Source organism: Seriola lalandi, unplaced genomic scaffold, assembly GCF_002814215.2.
Source record: "Seriola lalandi dorsalis isolate HSWRI2012SDOR001 ecotype SW California unplaced genomic scaffold, Sedor1 jcf7180002054678, whole genome shotgun sequence".
Taxonomy (NCBI): Eukaryota; Metazoa; Chordata; class Actinopteri; order Carangiformes; family Carangidae; genus Seriola; species Seriola lalandi.
The window spans coordinates 2,181,553-2,204,702 of record NW_019525231.1 but is presented as its reverse complement, the minus strand read 5'-3'; the positions used below and the strand labels follow the sequence as shown (position 1 = coordinate 2,204,702).

The following is a 23,150-nucleotide window of genomic DNA, read 5'->3' as shown; positions in this document are numbered from 1 at the left end:
GTGCTGTCGAGATACATTTGTGTTTGGAGGAGAACTATTCCCCACCATTTGTGTGATGCCAGCAGGAACTGCTTTATCAATTCACTCTTACGCGCGTCAGTGAATGAGGAGACGTCTCCAAATACACTGATTGTTTCCATTTAAGTTTTAGTCGGAGATTAGGAGCCCATGTATTTCCTTTGTCCTAATTATTTTCATCTTAAACGTGTCTCTGCGAGGTCGTGGTTGATCCCTTTTCGATTGAAACCAATTATGCCCTCGCAACATGTATGCTTTCATTTGCCGGACAATTGTCAGAAGTTTTGCCAGTGGGGGGCGCAATATGATTGTAGTCCTGTAGACCACTGCTGAACTTGAACTTGATCCGCTTCATCTCACTGCTGCTTGACCAAGAGGATCGATTTAGTAGAAATAAGAGATTGTGGCATATATTTCATGCTCCTTGCTTTGCTGATGTGTTTGTTTTATCTTAGGGAGAAAAGAATTATGAAATAGAAATATTCAGATTATTGAAAGAGTATGCAGAGAGAAAGTGTTTACAGACAACAGCTGTGGGCCTGTTTTCAATGGAGCAATTCACAAAAATTAGACGTTTTTAAAACCTTTTTTTTTTTTTTACCCTTAAAGATGTTTCATTTAACCTGTGTAATTTAGAATTTTGGCTCTGACCCAGATTTAGTTTAGTTTCACTTAGTTTGGAATAAAACTCATGTTTTTTATATATTCATATTATTAATTTGAACAACACAATACTTGCAACTGCATGGTCACGCTTTGCATAATTTTACTTTGGGGCCAGTGATGAGCTGTGCTGTAGCAAAGGCACACTTTATTACATATTTATACATGCAGATAGGAAATGAATGTGCTGTATATGCCTGATGCTTCCATTTGTTTTGTTTTTTTTATTCATTCATTTGAAAAGGAAAAAAAAAACATCTCAGTTTTTCCATTTTTCTGTGAGTGAGTTGGCTGAAATTATTGATCCACAGGAAGTCATAATAGTCTAAAATGGCAAACGAAGAGGCCTAATGATTTTCCTGATAGTGGAACAGACCTACCTCAGTATCCCGGTGGGAAACATTGGCCTAAACTACTTTAAATTCTGGCACAGTCAGATGTCTGAAAAAAGGATTATATTTTAGTTTTCAAAGTTATTCACATCACTCTTGCTTGGCATCAAAATGAGATTATTTGGTTTGAAGAAAATCTTTCCACCTAACCCAGCCTCACACACCTCGCCTATGTCCATGGCATAAGCTGGTTAAGATAAGCTCCAGTAAAATAGGGGCGAATTCCCTCATCTTTAATGCAGTTGAACATACAAGTAACAGGGCCTATCTTGCATAGTCCCTCACCACCTTCTCGTCTGACCCGACACGGAATTAAAGGTTGAACCAGCGGCAAGAATTCATCACATCTTATCTCAACATCCCAGTCGGGGCGCCCAGTGTCGTTTACCGTGTGGCTAGATTACTTCTTTTAAAATGCTCTCTCTCTCTCTCTCTCTCTCTCTCTCTTCTCTCTCTTCTCTCTCTTCTCTCTTTCTCTCTCTCTCTCTCTCTCTCTCTGTCGGTACTTCAGGGACCTACTCCACATCCAACCCCTCAATGTCTAACCTTGGTTCACGAGATCCCAGCACTTTTAACGAAATGGGGTCCAATCATCTTGAACTCAAATTAGAATCTATTTTTTGATTCTCAGAGGTGTTAGGTTCATTAAAAAAGCGAGATTGGCAGCACAATAAAGAGGGTCAAGCAACTTAATCATTTGGCTGCTGCCTGCAAGCTGAACATGTCAGTCCTTATCGAAGTAGTCTGTGCTTTCTTTCTTTCTTTCTTTCTTTCTTTCTTTCTTTTTTTTACATTGTTTGCAACTTGACCTTATTCCTGTATATGTCTTCAAATATTGTCGTTTACAAGCACTACAGAATCCCTGCCTCTCTGTGTACTGTATCTCACATGTCTCCCTCTTGCCTGCCCATCCAGCTGAGCCGCTGTCAGGTGTTCTACCAGAAGAAGACTCTCAGGACTCCCCCAGGCTGGGAGTGGCTCAGGTTGACACCCTAAAAGGGGACCAGGACCTGCTGACCTGCGGCCAGTGCCACTCCCGCTTCCCCCTGGCTGACATCCTGCTGTTCATTGAACACAAACGGAGGCAGTGCCACGGGAGCCTCTGCACGGACAAACCTCTGGACAGGCCACCATCCTCCCCGCTCGCCTCGCCCCTCTCCACGTCCTCCACGCACTCGCGGACCCACCATCAGCACCCGCGGAGGGTGTGTCACCCGGTTGAGGTGGCTGTTCAGGTGTCGCCGCAGGATGAGGATTGTTTATCTTCACCCTTGCAAGGAATAATCCCCAAGCTGGAGAATATCACAGGTAAACACACTGGGAGCTTAAAATGGCTGCCATGCAAGAGAGAGCAAATGAGCAAGAAAAAAAAAAATGTGGGCAGTGAGTCTTTGAGATCTGAAGGTGTGCGGAGTGGGTCACACGCTGCAAGGTTCATAGAGAGTTTATTTCAAACCAGAACAATTGACAATTTCTCTCTGGTGTTTTTCTTGCCTCTGATAGTGAGGATGTATCCAATCTGCATAACCAGGGTGTGAAATATCTGCCGCTGCATTTAGGAGCTGTGAATCTCGCTCAGCTGAGCCACGAACCCACACGAAGACAAGCCATCCTCAAAATGATTGTGAGAAATGGAAACATTCGCAGACAGTGAAAAAGACACACACGGCGACAGACAAAGACGCAGATTATGAAAGAGAGGAAGAGAGAGAGAGGGAGTAAAAAAAGAATTTCTTTTGGTTTGTTGCTGCATCACAGATGTGCTTAGATCCTGTGGCCTCCACATTCTCTCTCATGTGGTGGTGAGAGATGTATCTCCATCCCTCCCTGGCTTATTACACTGTCATATCTCCCTCTCCCTCAAATATGCGCCTGCAAAGGCTCACTATGATGCTAAAATTAAAAAGAGACAGAAAAGAATGTAATTATGCTGATCTATCAAGGAAGAAGCGTTTATTTGAGGAACCCTACAGCCACTAATTGTCAGTGTTTTTTCTTGATTTGAGTAATTAAGGACTTCTTAAGGCAGCTGCTCGGTTTGCTGGTTGTCCACCGGGGCTAAATGAGGCTGTAGTGAAAACACGAGTCGCTGTGCAAACAAGCATGAGTCCCTTATGACGGGTTTTACAGAATGGGGTTTGATTTTGACCAGCCTATTTGAATGTTTATTCATTTCCTTTAACAGATCCGATATCGTGTGCCAGATTGGGCTGATTGTCTGGGCAGTTGTGATTTAATTTGAAGCCAATTCAGGCTAAATGCACGGAGAGTAGCACTCAACAATGTGCGCTACTGTACTGCATTAGTCAGTGCTTCAGCTTTGCAGATGGCATTGTAAAGGGACCACTGTTATCTGTTGTTAGCTAGTTATCCCTCTGTCGTACAGAATGACCACTGTTCATTAGTGTGCAGTTTGTTAAACATCTGTGCGCGCACACACACACACACACACACACACACACACACACACACACACACACACACATACACATTCGACATGCCTCTTGGCCCTGTCAGCTGTTTGACCATGTTTTTCTTTGCTCATTTAGTTCATCGTGCAGTGGAGTTCACATGATATCATAAGGTCACTAGCATTGTGAGCAGAGCTTTATTTATAGGTCTCATGTCTCTGCACATTGTGTAAGCGCCAGGATTTACTTGGGTTAATAATGAATAGATTAACTTGGTTTGTATGAGGAGTGAGATTGCTTCCTGTTGTGACACCTCATTTGATTGTGTGAGGTGAGTGCCAATGCAGATAAAGAAAAGGATAAACCAGCAACAGATCTTGGGTCAGACAGGAGATGCAGCCACCGTACGGGACAGACCACACATCAGTCACATATGCATAAAAGTCAGCCCCCCCCCCCTTCCACCTCTGTTTTCTGTTTTCCAAGATTGATGGATCCAGACTGGCAGTGCCAGCGCGCCACCCCATTCTCCATATGCTAGCTGCCATGTTCTCTCACCCTGCTCAGTTAGAGGCTGACACTGAGCTGAGGCGTCTCAATACATACTGTCCCCACACACACTGTAACTGTGCCATACTGGCTTCATGTCCAGTTCATTCCAGTGGAGTGTGTTACATGTTACAAGATTTAGTGTATGCTGCTGTGCTGCATACACTCAAATGAATGTGACCCCTCCGCTCCCCACCCTCCTCCTGAAATGTCAGTCGACACAGATAGATCTCTGTATGGAGAGCAGCTTAAACAGGCGGGGGCTTGGGTTTAGGTGCAGGAAAGAAGCTGCTGGATTTAAAGCGAGATGACACCCAGGATGGTTGAACTATGAGGTGGGTGGTGGGGGGGGTTGTCTGTGATACACCCAGCGCTGGATATTGAAGCTTTGCTTCTCACTCTCCGTCCACGGGACAGCTGAGGCCGTCTGGGAGTCTCATGGCTGCAGCTGGGGCCGGGGTCTGCAGTCTGGAGCTCTGGGCCGTTAGAAGAGGGCAGAGCAGCCTGCGTGCCATCATTTGCATGATAAACAATTTAAGATATGCATAGGGACACCGAAGCTTGTCTCCAGATTATGGATGGCCCAGAAAAAGAGCAGATGACAGTTTCTCACACAAACTATGTGACTGCAGGGTCGTGTGAAACTGGATTTATTCCACAGGATATAATAATTAATAAAGAGGAAGAGCGGCGAAGAAGATCCATAGTTTTTATTTACATTCACATTCACTAACGCACAGACTAAATGCGAAATGTTATCGTGTTTGTTTGGTCTGATTTAGGATGCACAACCACACCACTGTGTAAAGGCTTCATCATGTCCTACATACCATAATTAGTATTTTTACAAATCGTTTCTCTTCTCTACATTTTATGAGCGTGGTGCCACATTCTTGTGCTCGTATTGCTGCATTACTGTACCCTGTATTTATCCATCTCAGCATTAGCGCCTCTTGCATCCTCGCCAGTGTAGCCGCATGTGGTAATGAGGCCATTGTAGCCGCGTAAATCGACCACCATCTCACACTTCTGCCTCTTTCCAGCGCGCTGCCTCCATTGTAACCTGGACTCTGAATCGATACTGAGTTAATTATGGCAGCCACCTTTCCCCTTTTTCCCTCTATGAGAAGGAAAACATTCTTACGACGGAGCGGTATTTCTTGTAACACCTCTCTGTGGCTGTAGTGTGTCTTCTTGCAGCAGCTTGCCTGTCCTGTTTGTCCCTGTGTGTTGTGGAGACAAAGGTATTTAGCAGGCTCTGTATTGGCACTGTGCCACCTTTCTCCAAACCACCAGCCCCCCCCCCCCCCCCCCCCCTCATAAGCACACATATACACACTGGGTATCTGTCAGGCAGAACTGGGGGGCTGGGCTGTGCATGGGGAGTGTGTGTATGTGTGTGTGGGTGGGTGGTGGTGGGGGGTGTAAGAGGCTCCTTGGTAGTGATGTCTTTTTTTTCCTGTGTCCAGTATGTCTGTGCGTGCATATGGGTCGCTGTGCAAGTTCACATGTGGCGTGTGCCTTTGTTTCGGTGATCACTTTAATTGATACTGAAAAGGCACAGATGCATGCTATTGTAATTATTGGATACCAGCTAATATTTTCAACATAAACTCCATTGTCTGTAAAAACTGAATCTAATTTGATCCTACAGCTGCTCCGGGCTCTGATAAAATCAGTCCTATTTTTGGCTGTGGGCTCCACTAAGTTTTAATGAAGGTGAACAGGAATGGTTTTTAGGATGAATTTTTCATAGAGGACATTTTTGTATTCCGAAGCCAAGCTCTAAACACCCACAAATGTTGTCGGCGGAGATTCGTCAGCCTTTGTTGTTGGATTGAGTGTTAGTGGCCTTGGCTGCATTCAAGTGCTGAGGTCTAGCGGATGTTTACATCTCGAGTGTGGATGCAGTGTTAAACTAATGTATGTGCATATGTGTGCATGTGTGTGTGGGTTTTGACCACTTAAGCTGTTTATAGCTTTCCATGTGTGTGTGTGTGTGAGAAAGAAAGGGTGTGTGTGTCGGGCTGTTTGTTAAGGCTTTACTACCCTGGGCGTGCAGGCTGAACATGAAAGGGTCTTTGACTTGGCAAGCCTCGCCTGAGGACACCCCTCTGTGGACCATGCCAGGCCAGACTTGGCACAGAGCGCTGGGCCCGAGGGACGGGCTGGGCCTAAATATGTGTGTGTAAGAGGGAGGTAGAGGAGGTGTATCTGTGTGTTAAAATGATGTTTTGTGGGTTTAGGAAGCAGGACTTATGGTGAGGTGGCGGATATGTGTGTGACTGACAGCGGGAGTGTGTGTGTACTTAAGGGTAGGTATGCAGGAGACTGTGGGTTTGTGTGTGTGTGTGTGTGTGTGTGTGTGTGTGTGTGTGTGTGTGTGTGTGTGTGTGTGTGTGTGTGCTGTCCCCAGGGCTCCTAGCTTGGGCTTCCTGTGTCTCTGTTTGTCTTCTAACAACCCCAGTACGACAGCCTCAGGCCATTCAGGTGGAGGCTAGTTGAAGTATGCACAAACACACACACACACACACACACACACACACACACACATACGGACCCACACAAACACACACATGCACACATAAGCACAAAAAGAGGCTTAAACAAATGCATGCACCTATCCACAAATGTACACACACCTGTTTTATGAACACAACAATGCCCCCCTCCCGACACACACACACACACACACACACACACACACACATGCAGACTGTCACACACATGTACAGTGTAAACCCCTCCTGTGAAACTGTGTTGTGTCTGTAATAAATGTGTTGTGGCAGAGGCCCCATGATGTGTTTTGAGTTGATGAGATCTGTCAGAAACGTATGATCCTTATTTTGCCCCCTCCAATCATACCCCCTCCCCCAGCCCCCTCGTTCTCTGTCTGTGCTTCCTCGGTCTCTCTATCTCTCTCTATCTCTCTCTCTCTCTTGCTCACACTCTCTCTCCACGCATCGCTCCAGTAGTTTGTCTCGAGGGACTGGAAACTCTAAGTTTTGGCTACATTAGCGTGTCTGCACCTCTTAAAGGCTTCCAACATCCACTCTAGACCTCATTCTCACTCTCGCAGATTTGGCTGCAGAGCAAGCCAGAGGACACACACACACATACACACACACACTCGCGCGTATACACTTTTACACACACATACACTGCCTCTTTCTATCCCCTCTACCTACTGTCAAGCAAAGCTATACGACAGAAACAACCTTGTTTGTCCACAGACGCGTCACGCGGGATGAAAAAGTATCCTCAGAAATAAGCGTGTCCTGCCGCTGTCCTGTCAATAGCGTGGCAGGCAGTCACATCACAGGGTCAGGGGTCATCTGACAGCGTCAGGGCCTGTCACGCCAGCCGCCGGCTTCACCACCTGCAGGTTAATGACTTTATTTTTAGACAGAACAGAAACAGAGAAGAAAAAGTGTCTTTGATACAGCTGTAGCTCAGGAAGTGGCGGATGAGAGCAAAAAGGACAGAAGAGGTATTTTAGGAAGGCAGGTTAGTTTAGGGTGAGAATAGGAAGAGAGATTTGAACAAGGTAATTTTCTAAAAAACTTCCCCTTTTTTTTTTTTTTCTTTTAAGTCTGATTTAGCTCACTGATTGAAACTGATCCAGATTTTATTGTTTAGTACCTTGGAGAGTCTGTGTCACACTATCATAACCTGTATCACTTCTCAGTATGTCACCTCAACCTCTTGTGTTCCTATTATGACTGTAGTGTTTATAGATGTGGTGCTGCAGGGCTGTTGCTTTGTCTTTCTCACACCCATGGTGATAATGCTGAGGCCATGGGAGAGCCACACAGACCAGGGCCTCATGTTAGTCTGAACCCACTGATCCTGGTCACTATCTGTCTCGCTAGTGTTTCTTCCTCCACTATCTGTCCCACTGCAGGTCCCAGTGCTGGGCTTGGCCTGTGTATGGGTGTGTGCGAGTCTATTTGTACCTTTTGTATGTTGGTGGGTGGTCGTCTACAGCTGTGTCTCGCCAGCGTTATCTCCACCAGAGAGATACGGCACAGAGAGGGCCCCTGTGTCTGACGTTACACTTGTGAAAACTCACAGTCCTCTGTTTGTATGCGTGTGTTTGTGTGTGTGTGTGTGTGCGTGTGTGTGTGTACGTGTGTGTGTGTGTCTGTGAGAGAGTCTTAGAGTGCTTTAGCGTGTACATGTTCATGCAAACCATGTCTGCAGCAGCACTTTTTCATGAATGTATACTAATAGGTTGCTGTGTTCCTCAGGGGGTTTTGTATTCAAAAGCTCGTTGCCTCCTAATAGCTCAAGTTAACTGTACATTTGATCTTAGATTCAAATCCCACGTCTTATAAATGATGATCAGAAGATAGGGCCTTCATTCATTTTTAAGAGAGTGTTAATTTGGTTATTAGAAGCACTTTAGGCTATATGCTGGTTTCCGTGTACTGCAGTTTGCTTTGCACTAAATGCATGCAGGCACGATTTGGCACTCCAATGAGACTGACACACACCGTCATCACGGATGCATGCACGCACACACATACTTACACCTCCACTCCATCCCCCACACCAAACTGACCCCCAACCCTCATCACACACAGACACACACACACACACACGCACACACACACACACACACACACACACACATACACACACACTCATAAATGCACACTCCTGTCCCAGGCACCCTTTACTTTTGCAGGCTGAATCTCACTGATAACATGCTGGCGCCCTCATTTAAATTTGAAGCGCTTCTTTAATCTTCAAAGGCCTGATTGCTTTATGAATATGCATGGACTGAGCTGACTCTCAGTTCATTACCTTGTTGTAAATTCTAATGACCATTAGGGCCCCGCGCGGTAATTGCCAATTGTTTTGCATTTTTGATTAGCCCATTACCGGAGCGCATTCTGAACATGTCTGCCCTGCCTGCCTGCCAGGCCACGGCAAGAAGCAGAGGGAGGGAGGGAGAGATGAAGAGGAGAGAAAAATGGGAGAGCGTGCGAGGGAAGCTAGTGTGAGGGCATGGAGACACGGTTTAGGTAGCATAAATTTCGAGGCTTGGCTCAAAATGTTAGTTGTGTTTAGGAAGGAAAAAAGGGATGAAAGACACGAGGCAAGAAATGTAGAACTGGATGTTCCGTAAACAAGCGCCGTCCAGGTTGTTTCTGTAGAGCTTGAGTGCAAGAGCGTGTACCTGGCTGCATTTACGTCAGCCTGTGTATTTGTTGACTGTGTCCGCCTTTCTGTGTGTACATGTCCAAGTTTGCGTGCAGTTCGTCGAGCTGGATGGGGTGGCCGGTGTGCCGGGAGTGGTGGGGAGGGGTCTGGTAGTGCATCCCAATCCACGCCGTGCCTAGGACTTATGAAAGATTGATGGCTCCTAGCAGAATGGCATCACCCTGCTACAACTTGATAACATCTAATGGATAATTTAGCGCTCTAAAACCGGCAGGCTGCTCCCACTCTATGGCAGGCTGGAGAGGACAGCAGCTGCTGGGCTTTTGGGGCCGCGGCCATGGCTGTTTGTCGGAGAGAGAGGCATGAAAGAGGGAGGAAGAGAGATGGAAAATGTGTGTGTGTGTGTGTATTTGTGTGACCTAGTCCTAGTCCACAACCCATACCAGGAGTCAAGAGTTGATTAGCCAGCTCTTGTCACAATTGTTAGCCAGAAAACTCTCTCTATTTCTCTGTCTCTCTCTTTCTCTCTGGCCCAATATGCACCTGAACTTGTAAATACTCCTGCAATAGTCCTTGTCAGCATTATGTGGGAGCAGGAGCTGGAGTTGTTTCATTGTGTAAGAACCTCTGTCAGGATCTAGCAGGATTTCTGGAAATCTTACAGTGTAGGTTTGGTGCAATCAATAAAATAAATGAAGAACGGCAAAGGCTACAACATTTTGTTTGCTTTATGTAGCCACCAGAGGAGCCATACATTGCACTGAAGAGCATGTTATCTCCATATAGAAGTTGTCTTGTGATGCCTAAAATGCCATGAATCCAGACACTTAGCTTGACCCGTAAGAATACGACACAATCTGTCGTAAACTGCAATCATGCAAAAACACACTGGACATTTACCACACTCTTGTTGATGTAAATGGACCGGACTCAATATTAGAAACACCTCTCAGTACAACCCATCACAATTCAAATTAGAGCCTTCAAAGCGAGCGTGTTAAATTAACGGCTCTCTAAATGAGATTCAGCTGAGTCTAAGTTTTGAAATGAATCATTTAGTTCGCCGGCGTGGCAATTCACAGCGCTCATCCTCTGTGGTGTCCTTATTTTCCCACTTGCGGCCCAATGCTTGAACACAGAAAACTGCCACCCAGATAATTGAATCCATAAATGTTTGCAGGATCTTTGTGTGAATGGGGCTTCTCCCTGTTTCTTCTCTTTCTCTCTTTCTCTCATGTACGGTTCATAATCTCCATCGTGTTTACACACACAGCACCGAGGCCTACTGTCAGTCTCTTATTCCCACACTATTAAGCTGTTGACAGTTTGGTTAATCGTCCCGCAGTTTGACTTCAGGGGAATCGGAGAGGGGTCAGCGGAGTCCGTCTCCGAGGTGTGGAGAGAAAGTGGCCTACGTGTGCATGCTGTTCTTCACTCTGTGGCATGCCTCCGTGTCTTGAGTTTGTCTCGTTTTAACAGGAGAGGGGGGGGTGCATTGGCAGGAGAGGAGGAGGAGGAGGAGTGGGGGGGGTCTGTCTTTGCTCTTGGTCTTGAAGGGGCCAGGAGGGGCCACAAACACAATGGGGAAATTGTCCAGCTCGGGATCAGCCAGAGCGAGTAGCTAGTCGGGGTTTGCAGGCTGGCTGGTTGGTCTATGTCCAGCCTGTGTGTGTTCACGCTCACACACATACAGACGGAGAGAGAGAGAGAGAGAGAGAGAGAGAGAGAGAGATGTAGCAGCAGAGTCCGCTATGGCCAAAGGAGTCTCAGGCAGACAGCATGATAGATGGCTTTGTTAAAGGGTCCCAGGGTGTCCCCTGAACTTGAAGCACTCTGTTTATCTTGAATAGGAGAAGCACAGAGTGTTGGGGGGCAGTGAGGAGGAGGAGGAGGAGGAGGAGGAGGAGGAGGAGGAGAAAGCGAATGATATAGCTTTCAGGGGAAGGGAGAGAAAGGGAGTGGAGGAGGAGGGAGAGGGAGAGTGAGGGCCTGTATCTGGGCAGGCCTGGCTGGGGGTTGGGGAGGTTAAGGGGGGTCGTGAGCAGGCACGGCTGCTGGAGACACAGAGCGGAGGGAAAGAGGGGGATGGGGCAGCTCTCCTAGTAGCTGTCCATTAACAGATGAACTTGGCAATGGTCCAGGCCTCAAAGGTCTTGGGAGACAGACACACACACACACACACACACACACAGACTCACACACACGGATGGATACTTCCCTGGTACCTGCTGACCATGGATGGAATGCCACCATGGTTCTTTTTTGTCCAGAGGCGAAAGAGGACACGTCTCTGGTTCACCTATGTCAGAACCAGTTCAGACCGGTTAGCCAGCCAGGCCGAAGGAGGCAGACGGACAGGCCTCATTGCTCGGCCCTCCTCTCTCTCTCTCTCTCTCTCTCTCTCTCTCTCTCTCTCTCTCTCTGCAGCTCTCCTCCTCTCGTCCTCCTCCTCTGTTTTCCAGGCTTTAGAGGAGGAAACAGAGAGAACCTCTAACCTGAGGGCACAGGACAATGCAGAGGAGAGAAAAAAGAAGGGAGGGAGCGTGGGAAACAAAGTGAGAGACGAATGGATCTGGTCGTAAACAGGGTGGGAAGAGGAGGGAAAAGTGTTTGGTTGTTGTTGGTGCTCTCCTCTTGATGGGGCAACATGAGCTTAACACCACCGCTGCTATTGTGTACTGAAAACAGTACAGCAAACGTGAGAGTGGTGAAAAGTGGGGGAGAGAATTTGATATGGAAGATGTACATAATGGACTGTTGTGCTGTGTGGGCAAGAATCTGTGTCAGCTTTAACATGCAGAAATACATCCACGGATCCATATTTCACATATGTACACACAGAGGAAATCGTGTCTTTGAATGTGTTTGTGTCTGTGAACGCCATAAAATATGGACGCAGCTCCTCTCCTAATTACGACTCGGATGTGTCCCTCGAGTTTTGAGAGCAGGCTGTTCACTATTCCACTTCAAATGCTTTCAGCTCGCACACAAACCCTGCCTCAAGATGGCAGATCAGAAGGCTCTGTCACATCATCAACATCTAAGGAATTCAAGGAACCGAGAGTTTATTGCTGTAGGACTGTACGATTTATTAATTTGAGTCCTTCTTTAGGCTGCAGCTATCGTTTGTCTATCATCTTGATTAAACTGTTTCTGCGACTGATTTTAACATTTACAGTTTTGAAAATATCAAGTAAAAAAATCAGATTGGGGTGGGGGGGTGGGGGGGTGATCATGGCAAAAGTGCAAAGCAAAAGTGAGAGCTACTGAGGTGAGAAAAGCGATTTGTTAAAAAGGGGGGAAATTAGTGTGAAAGGTTGTGTGTGAAGACAGGATGAGGTTTATGTAACAAGAGGAGCGGGTTAGGTGTCTCCTTTCCGGCTAGCTTTGCAGGTGTCCCTCTCTCTCTCTCTCTCTCTCTCTCTCTCTCTCTATCTTTCTGTATGCCTGTCTTTCTCTTCCTCGCTCCGTCTTTTGCTGTCCACATTCAGGGCCTTGTGGTTTTTGATTATGACAAATGGACACTAGACAAAAGACTCCCAAGTTCAAGTGCAGCCGCGTAGAACTTGATTCATCTCGTATCAGATACCTCCATATCATTCATTTTCTTTCATTCTTTGAAATGTGTTATGCGTTCATGACGACTGTATAAACGTCCTCTCGTTTGTACACCGGAGCTGAATGCTCGGTCCAACGCGGTGTGGGATGTTGTGGGACACTTGTGTTACATCTTGTGTCAATTGACAGAGTGAGTTTCCATGTATAAATTCATCAGATGCATGCTGCAGGGCAAACATGGATAATATATGTTTGCGTGTCTGTTGTGTGCATGTGTTTATGTGTGTCTCCATGTAAATGCATGCAATCCCATTTGCATGTATTTCACACATGCTCACATTAATTTGTTATTTATAAAGAAGGTTCTTCTTTTCATCTCTTCTCTTTCTTGCAGCCTTCCAGCTCTTGCTCCATTTCTCAGAAACATGTTTTCTTTTCCAGGACTCTTGCGTGGCTACTTTGGTGCCGAAGCCAACTAAATATCTCACTTCTGTGTGTGTGTGTGTGTGTGATGATGGCTGTTTTTATAATGCCCCCCTGCAAATTTGCATATGTATATGCACAGATTGTATGAGAAGAGCTCTCACACTTTGAGCAGTTGGATAGGGAGGGCGATGGGGGCCATTGCAAGGGTTGTGTGTATAGTTTATGTGTGCGTGAGTGTGTGTGTGTGTGTGTGTGTGTTTGTGTTGAAGGGGGGGTCGTGTTGGCGTTTTCACCCCCCCTCCAGACAAAGCCGGCCACTACTTCCAGATGGTAGTCTGCTCTCTTCGGCCATGTGTCTGCTGTGTGTGTGTATGTGTGTGTGTGTGTGTGTGTATGTGTGTGTGTGTGTGTGTGTGTGTAAGAGAGAGTGAGGGAGAAATTTGCAAGCGAGAGTGTGTGTGCATGAGATACAGGCAGAGGATGCTGATGGAGGAACATGGTGTGTGTGTGTGTGTGTGTGTGTGCATACACACATGGGCATATATGTGCAGAATGTGAGATTTATACACTTTAATGTATCATCTCTCAATTGGCTTTGCATGGTGTAATTAAAAGCAACCCAGCGTGGTCTGCCATGTTTGTCTGTGCCTTGTTCTACATGCATTAGAATACACAATGCAAGGCAGATAGACAAAGAGAGAGATAGATCGAAAAGGGGAAGGTGTGGAGAGAGAGAGAGAGAGTTTTTTTTTTGGGGGGGGGGTCAAAGGACTGGTGATTCTTTGTCTTAGCCGTGTTGACCTACTGTCGAGATGTCCATGGACGTCTAGCTAATGGGGTCAGCATTAAAGACCAGGCGTCAGGATTACGTTTACATCAACTGTCTTCTGGATAGTGAGAATGAGATGTTTGTCACTGAGTGTAGATAAAAAAATTTTTAAAAAGTTTGCACCGTGATATATATATATCCTGTGTATGTGCAAGAAAGTTCTATTTCAGATCAGATTTAGTACTTCCTTTTTACTGTGACATCATTCATGCTGTTCACTTACAAGTGTCTTTCAGATGTCAGGTGAGAAGTCTGCAGCTTGGGCAGCAGCTCTAAGAGTGTAAGAGTCCTGATATTCAATATGAAATCCTGCCTAAGGGTTCTGTCTAAATCCTGGTGTCCCCCTGGGGCTGTATGTTAAAACAGGCCTGCAGCCCTGTTAAGAAAGGGCTATCTATTGCTTGGACAGACTCCAGCTTCTCTGACCTTGATGTTTGTTTTTCTTGTATCCCCAGACATAAACATGGCTCTCGCATCCAGACACACAGACAGACAGGAAGTCATCCTCTCTGATGTCTTTTTCTTACATCTGGCTCCTTGGTGAACACCGGGGCAGATGTTTTGGGTTTGAAAATGGGTGTGTGCATGAGTACATATCATGCGAACCCAAATGATGTGTGAATTTTTCAGTGTGTATTTCTTCACCCTCACACCTCCCTCCGGCCCTTCCCCTCTCTCATACCTGTCAGACTGGTTCTCTCTCTCTTTCATTAAAGCAAAGCCCTTCTCCTTTTTCTTGACCAGGTAGTATTTTGTTATCAGACGAGAAACCAGACTCCCTTATGACAACCCTTTACCCCGTAGTTCAAAGTGCCAAGATAACCATTCTCTATTTATACCTTTATTGAGGCAAGCCCTTCTCTGCCAGCAAGCGGTCTGGCAGGGAATGCTTTCCATGCTGGACATGCCCTGTTCTCCCCAGGCTCTGGTACTGCTGTGGTCTGCCAAGTTGCAGGGCCAGATTGCCTGTAATAGGCCTGCCATTTCCCTCTCATCATCTGTCAGCACTCTGGATCCAACTGCAGGGTCCAAAGAGGGCTACCACTCTCCAATTAAAAAGGTTAATTTGCCCTCGCCCATCTCTTCCGCCTTCTCCCCTCTACAGCTTGCTATGTCTTCATTAGCACTCATTTGTCTGTTTAGCTTTTCCCTTTGCTTTCTTTTTTATTTCATCTTTTAGTTTCTTTTTGTAAACACTGCTTTACATGAAAGAGGTAAAGATGAATGTCCATTGTCATATTTTTTCTAAGCCGGCAATTTAAAAAAAAAAATTGTAAGTGCTGTTTTTTTTACAGCCTCCTCCGAGCAGTTCAAGTTAAAATCAGCTCAATTTCTTTGCACGCTACGCCCTAATGTCACTTTGATTAAACTGACCAGTGCCAGTGGACGATGGAGGAGATAACAGGAATGGTTCGACATTTTGGGAAATATACTTACTCGCTTTCTTGGTGAGAGGACTGATACCACTTTCATGTCTGTTCTTAAAATATTAAGCTTCCGGCAGCAGCATAAAGACTTGAAACAGCTAACCTGGAGTCCTGTTGTCACGGTGAGGTTGCCAGGAGACTCCATTAAAAACACACTGTGTCGTTCTTTTGAATGGATTAAACAAACATACAAAGTGTTAATCAGTGAACTTTAGAGGCGCTAGTTGGTGTATTTTGTCTGATTTTTGAACAGAGCCAGGCTAACTGTTTCCCTGATTTCCAGTCTTTATGCTAAGCTAAGCTAATCACCTGCTGGTTGGAGCTTCACCTTGAAGTGACATAAGACTGGTATCAATCTTCTCTTGTCAAGAAAGCGAATAAAGTTTTTTTTTAAGTTAGGTGACATCATTCAGTTGCTCACAGCCACAGAGTTACTACTAGTACCTCAATTCTAACTAGCAGCTGTAGCAGTTGTAACAATATGTAGTAAAACTCATAGCGGCCATCACCTCTCCAAACTTTTTTGCTTTGTAAAAATGTCATTAACTCAGAATGCTCAACAGATAGCAGAAAGATACTAGACATTAGAATAATGCTTTGTTGTGGTGTCAGTCCCTTAAGCTTGAGCCAAATCTGAGAGGATGAGCGGTGTGCAAGTGAGACCTGCTCCTGTGGGATACAGAGACACAAGCTTTACTTTCGTCATCTGTGATCTGCTGCATTCAAACAGAATAAGAGGAGATCTTGCCCAGACGGACTGCTTTAACTCCTTCTGCCTCTATCTCTGCTGACGGCCTTTTCCTGTATCCTCTCAGTTCCCTCCTTCTCTCCCCCCCTCACGCCACTAGTTCTCCTCGCTCTATCATCTTTTTATCTGAGAGGCCAAAAGGGGGAAAGGCCTTTGCATATCCCCTTCCTCCTCTTCTTCTTCCTCTCAATTTATCTGAACAAAATGTATATGGACGTATGTGGACATGTCGCTTTGTGAACCCAAAGCCCAGGAAGGAAGCTGCCCCTAACCGCTGCCTGTGCTGCTGCTTTCTGTCAGTTACCGCTGCTGTCAAAGCTCCATCCCTGTGTCGAGCTAACACAGCCAGCAAAGTGTTGTGTGGCTTTTTTTGTGTTTACTTTTGGCTATCTGGGTCTTTGGGAGCAGGATATTGACCAGGCAATTGAGATATAGCATTTGTTTTTAAAGGATAATGTGGTCATTTCCACTTTTTGGCTCATTTTGTTCTTAGCTTGTTTAATTATGGTTTAGATCCTGTTAGACTTTGGACCATTTTATAGTTTTTGGCAAAAGTAATTTGGCAAACCTTCATCCAGAGTTTACAGGGTGAAGATATTTTTCTTACCAAGCAGTGAAACAAAGTTATTGTCAGTAAGTAAAAGAGCATGAATGGATCTATCTAATTATTTTTAATTAAGGAGCTTTGTTTTTTTTTTCAACAAAAAAAAAAAAACTGAATGAGGATTAAGTTTTGTCTGATCACACACAAATAGCAGAAAATATAGGCTCAGACTTACAGTTATTTTACCTTAATAAATCAGTTGTAGCAGCTGCGTCGTCATCTGCTGTTAAGTGTAGTGGCATACTAAATGAAATTGGGGGTCAGTCTTGGTAGTTTTAGTGATTAACATAAGCTAATGACTTGGAAGGATGAACAGGAGGTGGAGATAAAGGGGGAGAGGGGGTGGGGGGGGGGGGGGGGGGGGGGGGAGAGAAGGGGGACGTTGTCTGGCTCCCTCACCGGCCATTAAAGGCCTGCCCCTGGACTGCGAGAGCGGGCCAGTTTCCCATGCACCGGCGGCACAGGCGAGCCCTCTTTGGTTACACAAAATGTCTGCCTGTATGGCCACGGAGAGAGATATTATTAGTGTTATTTCGCCTCCGTCATCTGAGAGCATAGTGCTTTTAGGCCCCCTTGTTTGAGTGGCTGACAGACACTTGAGTTTCTGCAGCAGATTAAATGAAATTTTAGCAGCTTTTTCTTGGGGCCAGGCCATAAAACCGCACAAAGGAAGCAGCTGCCACTAATGTAATCTAGAATGGGGTGCTGCAGTGTAAAGCTGTCCACCACTCTTTTGTTTTTCCCTTCTTCTCCTCTCCACAGCTTTTTACACCATTCTTGACACCCTGCAACTACACCCCTTTCCTCTTCAGATAATATCCTTGTTCTTTCACTGCCCTTAATTCCTCTTTTCATCAGCCACCCCTCTGTGTAACGCAAAGGTGAGGAAACCGGACGAGAACAATAAAGACCATGTGTTTTAAAAGCAAACATATCTTTTTATGTCTTAATATATCTATACTGCAGTGTCAAAGGTACAGCAGATAGACTTTGGGCTGGGTCATTCTCAGGCACTTTCCCCTCCGCCGTATCAGCCGGACATGTATGGAATGAGCGTAGAAGATCTTTACAGTTTGACCTTCCGCAAATTCTCAAAGTTCATTTCTCAGAATGCAACACAAGCAGTCCAATGGGGTCAATGCCCCCACGACCCCAGTGTCAGTCAGAGGTTGTCAGCCCCTCTCAAATTGACAGGGTGGATCTTGAGAACCTGAGTTCATGTTGGCAGTGAGTGGAGTTACATTCCTGTCAGGGCTGTCATTGTCCAAGTGACACGAGAGAGAGAGAGAGAGAGACAGAGAGAGAGAGAGAGAGAGAAAGAGAGCAAAAAGAGAGAGGGAAAGAGGAACTGCAGGGGTGTACAAGAATTCCCAGTAATGAAAGCTGTTTGTTAATTACATTCTTTAATTATTTGGAGTTGACATTTGCATCAGCGCAGCAACATTTTAGCATGTTGGCGGCGCTTTACATTGAGACTCGACTGTTGCCTTCTGTAAATGAAGTTTTATAGTCCGTTAGAGAAGCAATGGCACAAACATCTGGCCCATAAATCTCAGGTGGTGCTGCAGAGTGCAGCCTGAGAAACCAACTCTACCCATCCCCTGATCAGCCATTAATCCAAATTTCCGCACTTCCACACTGACTTATTTATATACGGTTGGTTAGCTGGTAAGCTCTCCAGGAGTGTCGGCATCGCACTGGAAAGTGCTGCTGCACTTATTTAATGCACATGAAAATAAACTACAGTGTTTGTGTGATTAAGTTCTCGTGAGTGTGAAACGTGTGCTGTGTATTGGTTTTGTGTGTGTGTGTGTGTGTGTGTGTGTGTGTGTGTGTGTGTGTGTGTGTAAGTGTGTCTTGCCACTGCCTGTTGTGGAATGTCTGAATTCATGGAGGAGCCTCTCTGTGCAGAGGCAGTGGCTTGGAGATGGACTCAGCCTGCTGTTTAACCAGTCAGCCAGTCAGTCAGTCAGTCTGTACATGCGTGTGTCCTGTCCTGCAGCTGTCTGTGAATAAATCCTTCTGTCACCAAAGGAACACAGGCTTTCTTCACGTATCCTGCTCATGAACGCTTTCTCAGGTCCTGCTGCTCTGTTTTACAGTTTCTCTCAGACGTTTAATAACTATATCTTGAGCGTAAGAAAAGGAATTTATTGCTGCGTTTTTTTTCTGCTGATGATTCTTCGACCTTTGCTCATACACTGGAGAAGTTTGTACCTCGCTGTCTCTTATTAGCTCCGTCTGTGTTATTATTCTAACTTGCTTATCTTTGCTTTTTATGCAGCATCCTCTTAAAGACAGGAGAATTTGTTGTGGCGTAGAACATGTGTATGCTCGCACACATACACACACATGTTTACTTAAACCTGATGACCCAATAGAAATAGCTCATGCCCCCCTTTTGCCACCCGCCTTTTCTGCTCCTCTGCTCTGCCCTCCCTCCTTCCCTCCCCAGGGTAGGTCGCTATAGCCCCCCTTATAAACATAGTGATCTATAGGAGCCCTAGACCCAGACAGATTTTTGGCATGAATGTGCAGGTAGCATTCCAGCACGGTTTGAGATCTTAGGGCCCTAGCCTCGTTAAAAGCCTGATTTATGCTCTACAGCTGGGCACAAAGGAACCTACAGGTTGGCTACCTTAATTAATATCACGCTCGCTACTGCGTGGACCTATGCATGTTCCTGACACACCTCTAGGGAGAATAAGCGGAAGGGTCCGCATGCTGTATTTTTAACAAGCCAGTGACATAGTGTGTGTGTGTGTGTGTGTGTGTGTGTGAAGAAGATGGAACTGAAAAGACACAGGTAGCTGTGTTGGATATAATGTCAAATGATTCTTACAAGGTGCCACGAAGTTAAACTGATATAATGCAGATTTTGTCTTCTAGGGATTTGGGGTGTTCAACCTCTGGGCGGCACTAGGTCCTATTGTCCACCATTTTACCCGCCTCTCATGCGTCGCTATGGTGGCTGATCAGACCACATGTCTTCAATTAGTAAGCAGGAATCTGGTACGGCGAGCCTCGGAGATGAAGAATTGTGTGGAGCGTGGCCTGCCATTGCCAAGCATATGGCCCATCCATCTTATGGACTGTTACTGATGGTAAACGTTACATATAGGTATTAGCTGGCTGCCTTCACCCTGCTCTAAACCTACAGTCTTTTCTCTGGCAGATACAGTACAGACTTGTGCCACTGGGAAAGAATACTGTGCCCTGTAATGTACAATCCAAACTTGACCCATGTGATTTGTGTGGGGTATTTGTCCAAAATAAGGTGTGGCACTTGTTGGGATGAAGCTGCTAGGGTCGTCCTGGCAGCTTTTGTGTCAAGTTCTACACTTCCTCGCTCTGCCGTGTCACTTCCTGCTTCTGTCAGAATGTCTTGAAGGGGCTGAAATAGGGCTGAACAGGAGGCCATTTTGCAATTTTAATCAGGATTTGGAAAGAGTCTGAGTTGAGAAGTGGCCCAGCACTGTTTTCTCCTCCATGAATTAATAATGGCGCAGGAAATGGAGGGCTGGTTGAACGGATAGTGGTCGGTCGGAGCATTGAGGTTCCACTGTTAGTGGCCGTGTCCATGTTACAGGATCAGTGAACTTCATATCTTTGCTTTTACTAGCGATGACACTGCAGTGAATATAACTTGGTGAAATGATGATGTGTGATACTAACATAAAAAATAAATAAATAAATAAAAAAAAGATACACTGAACTTTTGAGAGAATTTTCAGCCACACTTCCACACTTCAGTTCTGCGGTCACCACATGTACACGCAGAACTCTCTCCGCCTCCAAGTTGTACATTTTCTAAGGAAAAAAGGATTTGCGAGCTACATCTGACCTGAGATACCCTTCGATCTAAAGAGTCCGGCTATTGATGCTTCTTTAACCACTCGACCACCGTGTGCGCAGTCACACACACCAGATGGGACGCGTGTTAAACCCTCAGCCTCCACAGCTCCGGGCCACGGGACACTCCAACACACTGGCCCTCTTGTTTTAAAGTGCCATGTCCCTCCACAATGCCTTGAGGCTCATATGCATAACGAGCTGCTATGGTTGGCCCAAGCTCACATGCCCCGGTCCTCTCACCCTGAGGTGGTAGGACAGGGTGAAAAATAACTGCATGTTTAAAACGGCCCTTGTTCACTGGTATCTAAATGATGGCCCGTGCTTGAGAGCTTCTGGGCCTACTCTGTGTGTGTGTGTGTGTGTGTGTGTGTGTGTGTGTGTGTGTGTGTGTGTGTGTGTGTGTGTGCAGGAACAAACAACTGAGGTCAACATTAGTCATAACTTTGTCTTTCCTAACTACTCCACACTTCTGCTTAAAAACCAGGGAACCCCAAAGGTGCACAGACCCTCAAACTGCTCCGCCTGTAGTGCTGTTCCCGCAGAGATTGAGATAACGATGAGTATCCGCATCGGTCTCGCCTCTTTTTCCTTTCCCCGTTCTATGCGTCTCATTTTCTCAGGAAATATTATTTACAGTGACAGAACACCTCAGGCAAAAGTTAGGAGGAAAAAAAAAAAGACTGGCCTGATGGATGGATTTTGAGATCAGCCCACCACTAAATGAGTGGGTGGAGAAGATGAGAGGTGTATCGTGGCACAGGTGTTTTATGGCCAAAGCTAGCGTCCCTTTGAGCTTCAGAGAAGAACGATTTAGAGAAACTATGTGAGTGTGTTTTGTGTATTATAGGCCAAGCATAGAGATTTTAGAGGTAAAAGAAAAAGGGTGAGGGAGATACTGTTTTCATGTGTGTGTGTGTGTGTGTGTGTGTGTGTGTGTGTGTGTGTACGTGTGTGATTGTGAAAGACAGACCCACTTTAACCTCTCTCAGTGCTGTCATCAGAGCATGTTAAGGAAATAGCATGATGGAAGGAGGAGTGACGAAGGAGCATGCAGGCTGCATGAGGGACGGAGAGCAAGAGGGAGAGGCAATGACTCTGTGCTCTAGACACTGAAGTGTTTACTCAGTCCACATAGACTGTGTGTGTGTGTGTGTGTGTGTGTGTGTGTGTGTGTGTGTGTGTGTATGTGCGCGCGCGCATATGTGTGTGTATGTGTGTTACATCAGCTCAGATACCCTGACTGCAGGTCTGTGCCTGTAGATCAGGCGAAGTCTCTAACCCTCACTGCCCACTCTTCCTCTTCAACTTTTCCTCACTCTCTCCTACTCTCTCTCTCTCTCTCTCTCTCTCTCTTTCTTCCCCACTCACTCTCACATTACCCTCCTCTCTTCCAACACTGTCTGTCATTAAATACAGCAGGTTTCATAGTGCCTTCGAGTTTCTATTCTCCCTCTGCTTCTTGTGTCACACGCACTTTTTATTTCATTACTAATGTATGGCTGTTGAACTATATTTATAGTGCATTATGCGTGTTTGTGTGCATGTACATGTTGCATTGTGCAAGTTCATCTACAGTGCACACTGTGTGTGCTGTGAGTCCTGGTTTTGCCTCATATATAACCCTTCTATTCAACTTATGTCAGTCCTTAACATGGGACTCCAGACACAGTACGTGGACAAATGAATAGAAACACCAAAATTATTTTATACTGGTGTAATGTCAAATGCAACCTTTGAGACCATTTCTCAGGAAGGAAAACCTCATGTTTTTTTTAAGTGTCAGAGAATTTGAAAAGTTGTATCACACTTGAACGGCACAGAATCTTCCATAAAAAAAATTTCATTATAATCCTGTATAATCCTGTTTAAGTGTCTATAAACAAGTTAGTTCATTTGTACTTGATAACAAATATGCTGCAGTTCTGCCCCTGCCAGAGGGGAAACATAGAATTATTATTTGGAGACTAAATGAAATATGTAAAGTACATACAAGGCATTCTTGTTCCTTTGTTTTGTGTAAATCTGAATTAATTGTAGGAAAAACAAATGAAGAAGCAACAAGGTTAAAACAGAACTGCAGTTTAGCAGTTTTTGCTCCAGGTCTTTGCATACAAGCGATTCAGAAATGACTGGCAGACATCAGTGTTGTTAAGCTGATGTCATGATGCAGTTTTTCTTAATTCATTTTATAAAAGTGTGAGTGTTTTTATATCTGTCTTACAGAGGTACTGAATCAGTTCTTTAGTCAGTGTTCATTCATTTTGTGACATTTAGCAAACATCTTGTGACATTTCAGTCTCCTTACTGTCTGTGAGCCTTCATTTGTCACTCCTGCTCCTTATTGTTAGTGGAGTTTGACGTATTTTGGTTCAAACTCCTCAGCTTGTCAAATGAAACGGAAACTTAAACCACTGACATGTTGGCCTCTTGTGATTTCTATTCATCTTGTTCAAATATTCACCAGTAACAGCATAGGAAAAAATCTGAGCTCTTTTTTTTGT

General features: G+C 45.4%; 1 protein-coding gene across 1 annotated transcript in view; it reads left to right on the top strand.

Annotated features, from left to right (window-relative positions):
* LOC111666622 (BCL11 transcription factor A-like) overlaps positions 1-23,150 on the top strand; it is a 34,395-nt gene that overhangs the window by 1,140 nt on the left and 10,105 nt on the right. The window contains exon 2 of the mRNA XM_023422001.2: positions 1,989-2,381. Coding sequence (XP_023277769.1) covers positions 1,989-2,381 — 393 coding nt within the window. The remainder of the gene's footprint in view (positions 1-1,988; positions 2,382-23,150) is intronic.